At 34.4% G+C, this 14628-nt stretch overlaps 1 protein-coding gene across 1 annotated transcript in view; it reads left to right on the top strand.

Moving 5' to 3' along the window:
* The window catches only part of DTWD2 (DTW domain containing 2), a 118976-nt gene that overhangs the window by 23505 nt on the left and 80843 nt on the right, over nucleotides 1-14628 (top strand). The window contains exons 2-4 of the mRNA XM_082378407.1: nucleotides 863-953; nucleotides 4933-5027; nucleotides 7839-8031. Coding sequence (XP_082234533.1) covers nucleotides 863-953; nucleotides 4933-5027; nucleotides 7839-8031 — 379 coding nt within the window. The remainder of the gene's footprint in view (nucleotides 1-862; nucleotides 954-4932; nucleotides 5028-7838; nucleotides 8032-14628) is intronic.

Here is a 14628-nt window from a genome sequence, read left to right as displayed (position 1 = left end):
CACTGTGAAAATTTACTTCCATCATATACTGTATCTGGCCGTTTGTTGAATTTCATATTATAAACACACATATTAAATATAGGATATAATGGTAAACTACTTCAGTACCTTTGGAAGGACACACAAGAAACTAATCACTGGTTGTCCTTAGGGAAGAGAATGCACCAGGCTGGAGGACTGAGATGGGAAGTATACCCTTTTATTCCATCTGAATTTTGTAATAAGTATTTTTGAAACAATAGTAAAGCACTAAAAAGTAAGTAAAACAAAAATAACAAAGTAAACAATAACAAAAGGGAAAACAAATGGATAGACTGGCGTTCTGTGGATATAATTCTAGCCAAATATACTTTGGTGGCCCGTTTGGGTTTCTTCTCACAATTGGTAAGCTCTCCATGTTGACTGATGGCTAAGTTTGATTAGAACTCTCTTCTAGGTGGTAATTATATTCTAATATTTTATCATCATTTTGTTCCCTCCAACTTCAGATGATTTAGATCAGTTGCCAGGTTTCTCTTTGACATGAGATCTGTTCTTGATTTGGAATGCAAATTATTAGAAGTATTTCTTCATGAATAAAAAGACAATGGTGGTGACTTATGAGTATTCTTCCATTGAAGATAATTAAGGCAAGATCTTTTGAGGTACTTTGATCTATATGGATGGTAAAAAATTTACTTGAGTCTTTTTTCAAATTCTCATATTGAAAATATGATTGATTAAATTCATTCTTGGTATCATTTTAAAAGAAGGCAGCTTTAGCAAATCTATATAATGAAGTGAGATTATATTCAAATTTTAGGTTATTGTTATATAATTTTATTTTAAACATACAGGTTTTCATTTTTTTTCTGCCCTTTAGCCGACCTCAGAAAGTGTGTTTGTGTCCATTTCTACCAGTGCATCCTCTACACATCTCTACCCACTTGTACATAATTCAGCATCCAGCAGAGGTAAGATGTCATAAAATGCACAATTTCAGATAGAATATTAGGACACAAGAGGGAGCATACGGATGAACATACTCGTCCCTTTCAGCTCTTCAGCATTTTTGAAAATAAATTGATGATAAATGCTTTCTCTTTGGGAAAAAATAGTTTCTTTTATATATTATATGATAGTATAGTATCATATGCTTTATAGACAGACAAAAATTGTGTAATTTCATAAAAAGTACATTACTGAATTGTATAATGAATATTGAATATATAGAAATTTAGAACTCCGACAATTTTGTATGGAGGAAAAAAAGAGATTTTGTGAGTAGAGAGCTAAGAAATTATTGCTTTTTAAATTTTGGTCATAGCTTGTATCCTTTGATGTCTTTTCTTGTTAGGGCAGAGGTAACGCTCAGCATTTTAGTGTTATAAAATGAATGCGTAAAATAAATTTTTTACTTCTTTAAGTGAATAGAACAAATATGTATATTTTACATGTATATATAAAAATAATTATATAAAATATGTATACGTGTTGTATAGAAAGACTTTTTAGTTAATTTCATCTGTTGGTGAGAATTATGCATGTGCTAGTGTGTACGTATGTTAGTAACTCTTGATTAACTGCAGTAATGAAGAGAGGAGGGAAGGAGATCATAGAAAACCAGAAATTATCATCAATACCAAACTAGTTGATGCATGGTACAAAAATGGGTTTAGTGTAAACTGAAGTTAAAACTCTTCCAGGCTTTCGAAGGGGGAATAATTTTTTTCTTAAATTTCTGAGGTGTATACCACTTGAAGACTTTAACAAAGACATTAAAGGATATTAATCTGTCACTTTCCTTTTCCAAATGATGAAGCAATTATTCTTTTATTGCAAATTGTTAAATATTTCACTTGTCGGGCAACCTTTTTTTTTCAGTGTTAACAACATGCTTTTGTCAGGATTGTGACACTTTAATCACTAGCATTATTTTACTGCGTTTAAACTTACAACACGGTGCAGCTCAAATTTACATAAAATGATAGCTTACTGGCCATAACAGTTGTGGCTAAAACTTGACTTTTGATGATGAATGCTGTTTTCATTTTGCCATATACATAGTATGGGGCCTTTTCATTGTTGTATGGTTCCAGACATAAGATGGCTTCTAAAATGTAGGTGTTTTCATTGATTTGTGGCAGTTTTAATGTTTTCATATCTCTTATTTGTTCCTTTTTTTGTTCATTCCTCTCTTGTCCTCCACATCCCCTCCCCCACTTTCTCCTCCTCTCCCTCCTTCCCTTCCTTCCTTCCTTCATAGTTAATTCACAGTTTAGATGATTCATCCATAATTGTGTGTGCTATAAATGTATTTTATGTATGTACAAGTACATCCATATTGTTTTTCCTTAAAGTTCCAAGGAACTTTACAATCTTAATCTAAGTCAGTCATACTTGGCTGCCTTGTGCTTAATCTCAGCATACTGTTTTCAATAAAAGAATAGGCCAATTTGATGACTTCCCCTAAAAAGTGATTGAAAACCATTTGGATAGGCTCTAGGAGGGGGCTTTGAGAAAAGAAGACTTGATGGAGTGGATGAAATGGAGGTGATATGATGGAGCATTTAAAGAGTAGGTATATGCATATAGAAAATTACTTAAGGATAAAAACAAAACAGTTATCTCAAGAATAACAAAAAACTTTACAAGAAAGAAACGTTGTGTTAAATTGCTTGGCCTTTTGTGAACAACGTATATATAGGCATTAATGATGTAAATACTGTTTATTGATTTAACTAAAAATATTAGAAGATGTAAGGGTAAGGAGTGTTGTCAGAAATCTAAATTTTCATTTATTACGAGAGGCTGTAGTTATAGAATGCTGTAGTTAAGAGTAAGGCTCAGGAGTTTAAATCCTTAACAGCTCTGTAAACTCTGTAACACTGGGCAAGATAATTAACCTCTCTGTGCTTCAGTTTTGTCGTTAGTGAAATGGACATAATAAAAAATATACTTCATTACTTGTTTGTGGTGCATAGTAAATGAATAATATATAAAATGCACTTAGAATTATATACGTTAAAGTTAGCTATTATGATGATAATAAATGGTAGTTTGTAGATAATATCTAAAATTGATAAGAAATAGCAAGACATATATAGAAATATGGACATAACTACTGGAAGAAATAGCTAGAAGAGTTAAAGTGATTGCCTCTAGGAAGTAGTATTGGGGAGTGTATCTGGGAACATTACAAATCTTTAGGCACCATTTAATTTGACTATTATACATGTGTTACTTTGACAAAAGTTTGGAAAGTGATTTAATTATGTGTCGAAGTCTCAATAGTGATGGTAAGGAGGGAAGAAAACAGTATGAGACACTGGAAAATGTCCTGAAACTTCCCTCTCGCCTATCTCCTGCTAGTCCCATTCATCATAGGAGCTGCTCCAAATAGCTGTTTTCAGGCTTCTGCAGAGTGCCAGCCTGCTACATGTTCTTTTTAGTTAAAATCCCAGCAAATTCTGACTCTTCTGTTTCCTTTTTGAACTTTTTATTAGGTAGATCAGTTTAACTACTCTCAGCATCTGTAAATTTACCTTTTACATGTTATTTTAATCAATACTTCCAAGACCCAGGGGTGAAAGAGGTAAACACAAAAATGTCCCTGAGGGTATATCTATGTGTGTGTTTGTGGTTGTTGAATACTGTTACTACAGTACTTTTGGTTTCTGTTTAAATGTAAATAATGTAATTATAAATTTATTTTTAATTACTTTTATAAATTCATATATAACTTTATTATTTTGTATATCAATTTGCTAAATAACTCTGATATTCCTAAAGGAAAGTAATATTTGATATTCCTTTAGTACATTGTCTTTTTTACAGACACAAGTTATTCACTGTGAGGATATATATATGCAGGATTATATAAACTGGTAAAGATAACATTGGGCTCTATGTAAGTAAACTGATTAGAGAGGGCCTCTGTCACTTATTTGATCAAGCATGACATTCCCAGATGGGCCAGTGGAGAAGAGCCAGGCAGTGACTGAGCACTATAGACCAAAATAACCAAGAAAAGTACGAGGCTAAAGCAGAATAGCTAAGCACCTGACTTTACTAGGATTAAGAATGGAATTCTTGTGGCAACCAGAAAGGTGGTTTTTAGTGTTGGAAGTTAGGACGTTGAAAAAAACCCACTGATTTATGGTGAACATTAACTATGATGATAGTTAATGCAATTTACAGAAATGGTCACCAGCTTTTTTCACACTGAAGTTATAACTTTTTTTCTCTTTCCATACTTTATTCCTTGGAAGGAAAGCCATAAATCCAGCCCACACTCAAGTAGGAGGGAGAGATTAAACTCCACCTCCTGGAGAGGGGAGAGTTTATGTTTATTACTTGGAATTCTTCTATGAGGAAGATTTGTCACTTCTCTCCCATTTATTTATTCATATCAGTCTAGACTCTGTATTTATTTTATACTTTGGGTTATAATCCAAATACTGTTATTTTGTTGCTTAAGTTGTTCCATTGGGTGCTCTTTAAGATTGGCTTCTGTGACCCTTTGATATGCCCTATTGTTTTGTTTTTTTTGAGCACTTCCTTGCTTTCGGGGCATAAATATCTAGGCAGTTATCTTCAAGTTGACATACTACAAAATGTAATTACTAGTGAAATAAGAAGTTTGTCAGAATAAATGATTCAACTTAGTTAAACACAAATTTACATTTTTCATAATCTTTATTATTTAGATTAATGTTATCCTTTTTGATCAGTAAACATGTAAACACACCCAAATCAAATAAAAATATACACTTGTATTATATTTAATACTGATAAGTCAGAGAAACTATAGCTCTTTTTATTAAACTGTGGTCTGTAGTAAAAGACTTGTGAAAATTATACATAATGCTGTGAATCAGATGTTCATCAAAAAGTTTTAAAAGCGTGTTTATCTAATTAGAATCTACATTTTAATAAATTTTTTAATTACAGGAAAACAAGGTGTTGCGGACAGTTCCTCTGCTAGCAGCTTGTCTCCCCCAAGATAAGTGTAAAGTCAAGATTGGTCGTCGCTTCAGTGAGGAAAGGTAAATTAACTTTTAGGGCAATTTAAACAAATTCTTTTTTTACTTTAAAAATGGTTTCCTTCAAGTTATCTATTAGACCTAGAACATGGTACATTGGAAATGGTTAAAAAATTTAATTTCTGCCTTTTCTCTCAAAATAATACAAGATAAGCAAAACATAAACAAAAACAGACCAAAATGGAATAAACAAATTATAGCATTATCTAAATTCCATGGTATATATGTTGAGCCTAAAAGGCATGTATATTTCCTGTTTATTTCATTTTTGTTAAGATATTTTATTTCAGGATGTTAGGGTACTTGTATTAGATTTACAATTTTACAATTATATATGATACACATTTACATAAACATATATTCATTTCTAGCCCATGAAGGCTTTCCTAAGGTACAGTGACTAGGACTATATTTAGTGTTCCAGTTACAGGCACATCCATATTTTAAAAAAATGATAGAATGCCTTCTCTTGTTGTGTTTAAAATATATATATATATTTTTTGATGAGGCCCAGTATGTGCAGCAGTTTGTTAGTTGATATCTTCACAGACAGTTCTGTAATATTCTTGGATCTTATTTTACACTGTATTACAGAACCCATTATTATAAATATGTATAATATGCTGGATGTATATTGAAATTTTTCTACAAGTTGTTTCTTACCTTTGAAGCATATTTGTTGCTTTTCTACCTATTCACAGGCTTCACAAATTACCTTGATCCTATCTACACAGTTAAATATATTTTTAGATGCAAAATTTAATTTCTCTTGAAAATATTGAGATTTCTTTTTCAGTTCACTTATGAAAATGCTAAGTAAGACTAGTGCCAGCACCAAGCCCAAGGAATTGACCAAACTTTTTCCTTCCTTTATTATTTTAGCTTTATATTACAAAAATAACATCATGTTAGAACTTTATAAAATCATTTTTTCCTTTCTCTGAAACTATTGGTTAGGCATTCTTTTCTCATATAGATTTTTCTTTTGCACAGTTTGCATTGCCTTGTCCCCCAGAGGTGAGCTTTGCTCTGGGCTTGGTGCTGCTGTTGCAGATTCTGCTGTTTCGTTGGGAGTGGAGGCACCATCCAGAGCTCTTCACATGGGGAGCAACCACATAATTTACACTGTGACACTTCTTTCACACAGAGGCTCTTTATAATGATAGTTTCTCTGTAATTCTTGGATAGGTGTGGATATATAATCTGCCAGCTTGGATCTCGGTTATTTTATTGCAAAAATGGTGAGCATCTATGGTGGTAGAAGTGGAAACTATCTGAGTCATCCCTGACATTTGGCTGTCTAACCCTTCCACAGATGTGCGTGGGGATGAGAAACTTGATATTTTTCTAAATAGCCTATCCCATTTTGAGCCTATGATATTAAGTTCAGTATTTTTGATGGTACCAAATATAGTGCTTACTCAGTAAATTATTATTCACTTATGGATTTTAAACTAAAGCTGGTTAAGATTATTGACTTTATTAATCTGGTAATTGAATGATTGATTTATTTTTTTCATAAATGTATTTATTTTATTTATTTATTTTTGGCTGCATTGGGTCTTTGTTGCTGCATGCGGGCTTTCTCTAGTTGCGGCGAGTGGGGGCTACTCTTCGTTGCGGTGCGCAGGCTTCTCACTGCAGTGGCTTCTCTTGTTGCAGAGCACAGGCTCTAGGCGTGCGGGCTTCAGTAGTTGTGGCACGTGATGTCAGTAGTTGTGGCTCATGGGCTCTAGAGTGCAGGCTCAGTAGTTGTGGCGCACGGGCTTAGTTCTCCACAGCATGTGGGACCTTCCCTGACCAGGGCTCGAACCCATGTCGCCTGTAGTGGCAGGCGGATTCTTAACCACTGCACCACCAGGGAAGTCCTGAATGATTGATTTAGTTTTTTGTTAGAGTATGTGATGTAACCATGGGGGAATGATTAAGAGACTTACTACTTTTAGTATCCTTTGTAAATGGAATTTAAAAATACTTATTTTCAGTTTTTTGCCACTAGTATATAAGAAAGCAGTTGGGCTTTGTATATTAACCCTGTATACTATGACTTTCTAAATTTATTTGTTAGTTGTAGAAATTGTTTTGTAGATTCCCTAGAACTTTCTATGTAAGTAGCATTATCTGCAAATAGAGTCATTTATATTTCTTCCTTTCTGATGTTTATGCCTTTTATTTCTTTTTCTTGCCTTATTGTAGTAACTGGGACCTTCAGTACAATGTGTATTATGAGTGGCGAAAGCCCCTATCTTTACCTTGATCCCAATCTAAAAGGATGTTGTTAGAGCTGGTATTGGCTGTATATTTTTGTAGATGCCACTTATTATTATAGTTTGAAGATTATACCATTTATTGTCTTTAATTGACTTTTAACTTGTCTCCTTCCCCCTCAAGTTTGTTTTGTTGCTTGCAGAGAGAGGCTGTGTCATTCTTTTTTTTTTTTTTTTTAATTTATGTATTTATTTATGACGTGTTGGGTCTTCGTTTCTGTGCGAGGGCTTTCTCTAGTTGCGGCAAGTGGGGGGCACTCTTCATCGCGGTGCGCGGGCCTCTCACTGTCGCGGCCTCTCTTGTTGCGGAGCACAGGCTCCAGACGCGCAGGCTCAGTAGTTGTGGCTCACGGGCTTAGTTGCTCCGCGGCATGTGGGATCCTCCCAGACCAGGGCTCGAACCCGCGTCCCCCGCATTGGCAGGCAGACTCCCAACCACTGCGCCACCAGGGAAGCCCTGACATGTATTTTTGAATGAAGTTCAATAAGAATAATAAAACTTCACCCCCACCCCAGGCTAATAAAGACTTTTATTTTAAACTTTTAGAGATCCTGAACTTTCAGCTGTTTGTCGGAAGTCTGATACATTAATATTATATCCAGGGGCTGACGCTGCTAATTTGGAAGAATTTATATTAGCTTCTCCTATTTATCCTTCCACAATCATCATCATCGATGGTACATGGAGCCAGGCTAAGGACATTTTCTACAAGAATTCCTTGTTCCGGCTGCCTAAACAGGTAAACTAGTATTTTAACATAGAGTAAATACAGATGTATAGTTACACATGTAGTATATATTTTCTGTGAGAGGACACACACATGCGTTTATATATGAATTTGATGGTGTTTAGCTATGTGAATGTATGTACAGAGGTATGTATATGCTTGTGTGTATGTTTTATATGTAAGTAGAAAATTTCAAATTTGTCCTTCTTTGTCAATTACTACCATCAAATTTCACCATAGTTTAGGCATTTAGCTGTATTAAAAGTTTCTCAGACATTTAATCAGAGAAGTGTAAGGATTATTTATTTCTATGTGTATTAATGTTTTTGTTAAGAAGTGTTATGTTTAAATATTTTTGGGATACTAAATTACTTTGTTCTTATTAGGCATGACTGAGTTTTTATGAAATAATTTTTTTGTCATTCATGATTATAATCATATGGTTTATCCTTCAATTTGTTGATATAATTGATGATACACTTCCTAATGTGGGACTGTTCTTGTGTTATTAGAATGAACTCTACTGGGTCATATTGTACTATCCTTTTGATATATTACAGAAGCTTATATTTTATTTAATGACATTAAATTATAATTTATATATTTTATGTACTTTTATTATAATATTTGGGTACTAAGATAATGGTAACTTCACCAAATAAGTAGGAGAGATTTTAATATTTTTCTATGGCTTGGAATAGTTTAAATAATAGTTAACCTAACTTCATTTAGGTGAACTTGAGGTGCTGCCATTTTGTTGTATATGTACAGGATGGTGAGCTGGGAAGCCTTTGTCACGAACCTATAGTACCTATTTCAACTGCCCCCTAAATGACTCCTTCCTGAATTTGTTTTCCTTGGGGGAGGGGGGATGGATTGTACAATGAATAAGAAGTATTAATTTTTTTAAAGATAAATTGACTTTGAAGATATAAAAAGTTCACTGCAAGAAATAAAAATTGTGAATGAAGAAAAAAAAAAAATAGTTTTGCTCCTTAGAAATTACATGGAACTCTATGGTGAAGCCACCTGATACTGGTCTCTTTAAAAATGGTAACTTTAAAACCCTTCTTTCAAACTCTTTTATGAAAATTATTCAAGCTTTCTACTTCTATTTGCTTCAGTTTTTAATAGTTTATCTTTTCTGGGGAATTATTCCTTTCCCTTGGGTTAACAAATTGTTTGCCATATACCTATATATTCTTAAGTACTTACTTTAATTTCTTCTGGATGTTTCCCTTTTTTTTTCTAATCATACACACCCCCCCCCCCACACACCCACACACTTTTTTTCCCCATGAACAGACGCAAGAGGGGTTTCCCTGTTTATTGAGCTTTTAGAAGTATTAGCCTTTAGATTGTTTTAATGGCTATTAAACTTTATTCTTACTTCATCAATTTGAACTTTTACCTTGATCAATTTATTTTACCTTTTTCAGCTAAATTATTTTTTCTGATTTTGTAAGATTTGTGCTACAAGTACTATGTTTCTTTATTAAGATTAGTGAGTTTCTTCTTTAATAATAAAGGGAAAGAAGACTGTAATGTTTCTTCTTAGTATAATTGTCATTGTATCCTATAGTTTTGGATTGATGTGTTTTTGTATCTATAGCATTGATATAATTTGTAATTTGTTTTGATTTCTTTCTACCCATGGATTATCAGAGTTCTTAATTCTCAAGTGTTATAACATTTTTGTAGCTATTTTTATTTTTATTTCTTATTTTGTTGGATCATGATAAAATAACATTGCCAACAATATTGTGAATAATTTTATGATTTTTATGAGGGTAAGTACATGGCAAATTTTTGTGCATGTTCTATGAATATAAAAAATTTACCTTCTCTACTTAGCAATGAAAGTGTTTACATTTTTTTAGAGTTTGTTATTTGCGGTTTTACTTTATGCTTTTATTTTTGGCATGCTTGGGCTATTTTATATTGAAAAAGGTATATGGAAAGCTTCTATTTGTGTGTTTTTAATGAAGTTACTCCTACATTTTCTTCTTTTTAAATTTATTTATTTTATTTATTTATGTTTGGCTGTATTGGGTCTTCATTGCTGCACGCAGGCTTTCTCTAGTTGAGGTGAGTGGGGGGTACTCTTTGTTGCGGTGCGCGGGCTTCTCATTGCAGTGGCTTCTCTTGTTGCAGAGTGCAGGCTCGAGGTGCAGGAGCTTCAGTAGTTGTGGCATGCGGGCTTAGTAGTTGTGGCTCATGGGCTGTAGAGCGCAGGCTCAGTAGTTGTGGTCCCTGGACTTAGTTGCTCCACGGCATGTGGAATCTTCCTGGACCAGGGCTCGAACCCATGTCCCCTGCATTGGCAAGTGGATTCTTAACTACTGCACCACCAGGGAAGCCCCCTTTTTTTTTTCTTCTACATTTTCAATAGTTTTTGTGTTATGTATTTTTTTTAACATTTTATTGGAGTATAATTGCTTTACAATGGTGTGTTAGTTTCTGCTTTATAGCAAAGTGAATCAGCTATACATATACATATTTTCCCATATCTCCTCCCTCTTGCGTCTCCCTCCCACCCTCCCTATCCCACCCCTCTAGGTGGTCAGAAAGCACCAAGCTGATCTCCTTGTACTATGCGGCTGCTTCCCACTAGCTATCTATTTTACATTTGGTAGTGTGTATATGTCCATGCCACTCTCTCACTTTGTCCCAGCTTACCCTTTCCCCTCCCCGTGTCCTCAAGTCCGTTCTCTACCTCTGCGTTTTTATTCCTGTACTGCCCCTAGGTTCTTCAGAACCATTTTTTTTAATTCCATATATATGTGTTAGCATATGATATTTATTTTTCTCTTTCTGACTTACTTCACTCTGTATGACAGTCTCTAGGTCCATCCACCTCACTACAAATGACTCAATTTCATTTCTTTTTATGGTTGAGTAATATTCTATTGTATATATATGCCACATCTTCTTTATCGATTCATCTGTCGATGAACACTTAGGTTGCTTCCATGTCCTGGCTATTGAAAATAGAGTTGCAATGAGCATTGTGGTACATGACTCTTTTTGAATTATGGCTTTCTCAGGGTATATGCCCAGTAGTGGGATTGCTGGGTCCTATGGTAGTTCTATTTTTAGTTTTTTAAGGAACCTCCATACTGTTCTCCATAGTGACTGTATTGCTTTACATTCCCACCAACAGTGCAAGAGGGTTCCCATTTCTCCACACCCTCTCCAGCATTTATTGTTTGTAGAAGTTTTGATGATGGCCATTCTGACTGGTGTGAGGTGATACCTCATTGTAGTTTTGATTTGCATTTCTCTAATGATTAGTGATGTTGAGCATCCTTTCATGTGTTTGTTGGCAATCTGTATATCTTCTTTGGAGAAATGTCTATTTAGGTCTTCTGCCCATGTTTGGATTGGGTTGTTTGTTTTTTTGATGTTGAGCTGCATGAGCTGTTTGTAAATTTTGGAGATTAATCCTTTGTCAGTTGCTTCATTTGCAAATATTTTCTCCCATTCTAAGGGTTGTCTTTTCATCTTGTTTATGTTTTCCTTTGCTGTGCAAAACCTTTTAAGTTTCATTAGGTCCCATTTGTTTTTGTTTTTATTTCCATTTTTCTAGGAAGTGGGTGAAAAAAGATCTTGCTGTGATGTATGTCATAGAGTGTTCTGCCTATGTTTTCCTCTAAGAGTTTTATAGCCTTTACATTTAGGTCTTTAATCCATTTGGAGTTGCTTTTTGTGTATGGTGTTAGGGAGTGTTCTAATTTCATTCTTTTACATGTAGCTGTCCAGTTTTGCCAGCACCACTTATTGAAGAGACTGTATATTCTCCATTGTATATTCTTGCCCCCTTTATCAAAGATAAGGTGACCATATGTGCATGGGTTTATCTCTGGGCTTTCTATCCTGTTCCATTGATCTATATTTCTGTTTTTGTGCCAGTATCACACTGTCTTGATTACTGTAGCTTTGTAGTATAGTCTGAAGTCAGGGAGTCTGATTCCTCCAGCTCCGTTTTTCTTTCTCAATATGGCTTTGGCTATTCGGGGTCTTTTGTGTTTCCATACAAATTGTGAAATTTTTTGTTCTAGTTCTGTAAAAAGTGCCATTGGGAGTTTGATAGGCATTGCATTGAATCTGTAGATTGCTTTGGGTAGTATAGTCATTTTCACAACGTTGATTCTTCCTATCTGAGAACATGGTATATCTCTCCACCTGTTTGTATCATCTTTAATTTCTTTCATCATTGTTTTATAGTTTTCTGCATACAGGTCTTTTGTCTCCTTAAGGTAGGTTTATTCCTAGGTATTTTATTCTTTTTATTGCAATGGTAAATGGGAGTGTTTCCTTAATTTCTCCTTCAGATTTTTCATCATTAGTGTATAGGAATGCAAGAGATTTCTGTGCATTAATTTTGTAGCCTGCTAGTTTACCAAATTCATTGATTAGCTCTAGTAGTTTTCTGGTAGCATCTTTAGGATTCTCTATGTATAGTATCATGTCATCTGCAAACAGTGACAGTTTTACTTCTTCTTTTCCAATTTGTATTCCTTTTATTTCTTTACCTTCTCTGATTGCTGTGGCTAAAACTTCCGAAACTATGTTGAATAATAGTGGTGAGAGTGGACAACCTTGTCTTGTTCCTGATCTTAGAGGAAATGGTTTCAGTTTTTTACCATTGAGAATGATGTTGGCTGTGGGTTTGTCATACATGGCCTTTATTATGTTAAGGTAAGTTCCCACTATGCCTACTTTCTGGAGAGTTTTTATCATAAATGGGTGTTGAATTTTATCAAAAAGTTTTTCTGCATCTATTGAGATGATCATATGGTTTTTGTCCTTCAATTTTTTAATATGGTTTATCACATTGATTGATTTGCATAAATTGAAGAATCCTTGCATTCCTGGGATAAACCCCATTTGATCATGGTGTGTGATCCGTTTAATGTGCTGTTGGATTCTGTTTGCTAGTATTTTGTTGACGATTTTTGCATCTGTGTTCATCAGTGATATTACCCTGTAGTTTTCTTTCTTTGTGACGTCTTTACCTTGTTCTGGTTTCGGGGTGATGGTGGCCTCGTAGAATGAGTTTGGGAGTGTTCCTCTCTCTGCTATATTTTGGAAGAGTTTGAGAAGGATAGGTGTTGGCTCTTCTCTAAATGTTTGATGGAATTCGCCTGTGGAGCCATCTGGTCCTGGGCTTTTGTTTGTTGGAAGATTTTTAATCACGGTTTCAATTTCATTACTTATGATTGGTCTGTTTATATTTTCTGTTTCTTCCTGGTTCAGTCTCAGAAGGTTGTGCTTTTCTAAGAATTCGTCCATTTCTTCCAGGTTGTCCATTTTATTGGCATAGAGTTGCATGTAGTAATCTCTTGTGATCCTTTGTATTTCTGCGCTGTCAGTTGTTACTTCTCCTTTTTCATTTCTAATTCTGTTGATTTGAGTCTTCTCCCTTTTTTTCTTGATGAGTCTGGCTAATGGTTTATCAATTTTGTTTATCTTCTCAAAGAACCAGCTTTTAGTTTTATTGATCTTTGCTATCGTGTCCTTCATTTCTTTTTCATTTATTTCTGATCTGATCTTTATGATTTCTTTCCTTCTGCTAACTTTAGGTCTTTTTTGTTCTTTCTCTGATTGCTTTAGGTGTAAGGTTAGGTTGTTTATTTGAGATGTTTCTTGTTTCTGGAGGTAGGATTATTGCTATAAACTTCCCTCTTAGAACTGCTTTTGCTGCATCCTGTAGGTTTTGGGTTGTCGTGTTTTCCTTGTCATTTGTTTCTAGGTATTTTTTGATTTCCTCTTTGATTTCTTCAGCGATCTCTTGGTTATTAAGTAGTGTATTGTTTAGCCGCCATGTGTTTGTAGTTTTTACAGGTTTTTTCCTGTAATTGTTATCTAGTCATATAGCACTGTGGTCAGAAAAGATACTTGATACTATTTCAGTTTTCCTAAATTTACCAAGGCTTGATTTGTGACCCAAGATATGATCTATCCTGGAGAATGTTCCATGAGTACTTGAGAAGAAAGTGTATTCAGTTGTTTTTGGAGGGAATGCCCTATAAGTATCAATGAAGTCCATCTTGTTTAATGTATCATTTAAAGCTTGTGTTTCCTTATTTATTTTCATTTTGGATGATATGTCCTTGGTGAAAGTGGGGTGTTAAAGTGCCCTAATATTATTGTGTTACTGTTGATTTCCCCTTTTATGGCTGTTAGCATTTGCCTTATATATTGAGGTGCTCCTATGTTGAGTGCATAAGTATTTACAATTGTTATATCTTCTTCTTGGATTGATCCCTTGATCATTATGTAGTGTCCTTTGTCTCTTGTAATAATCTTTATTTCAAAGTGTATTTTGTCTGATATGAGAATTGCTACTCCAGCTTTCATTTGATTTCCATTTGCATGGAATATCTTTTTCCACCCTCTCACTTTCAGTCTGTATGTGTCCCTATGTCTGAAGTGGGTCTCTTGCAGACAGCATATACACAGGTCTTGTTTTTGTATCCATTCAGCCAGTCTGTGTCTTTTGGTGGGAGCATTTAATCCCTTTACATTTAAGGTAATTATCAATACGTATGTTCCTGTTACCAGTTTCTTTATTGTTTTGGGTTTGTTGTTGTAGATCTTGTTCTT

Source organism: Balaenoptera borealis, assembly GCF_965194805.1.
Source record: "Balaenoptera borealis genome assembly, chromosome: 2".
Taxonomy (NCBI): domain Eukaryota; kingdom Metazoa; phylum Chordata; class Mammalia; order Artiodactyla; family Balaenopteridae; genus Balaenoptera; species Balaenoptera borealis.
Note: the sequence above shows the minus strand (reverse complement) of the source record. Positions and strands in the feature narration are given on the sequence as shown.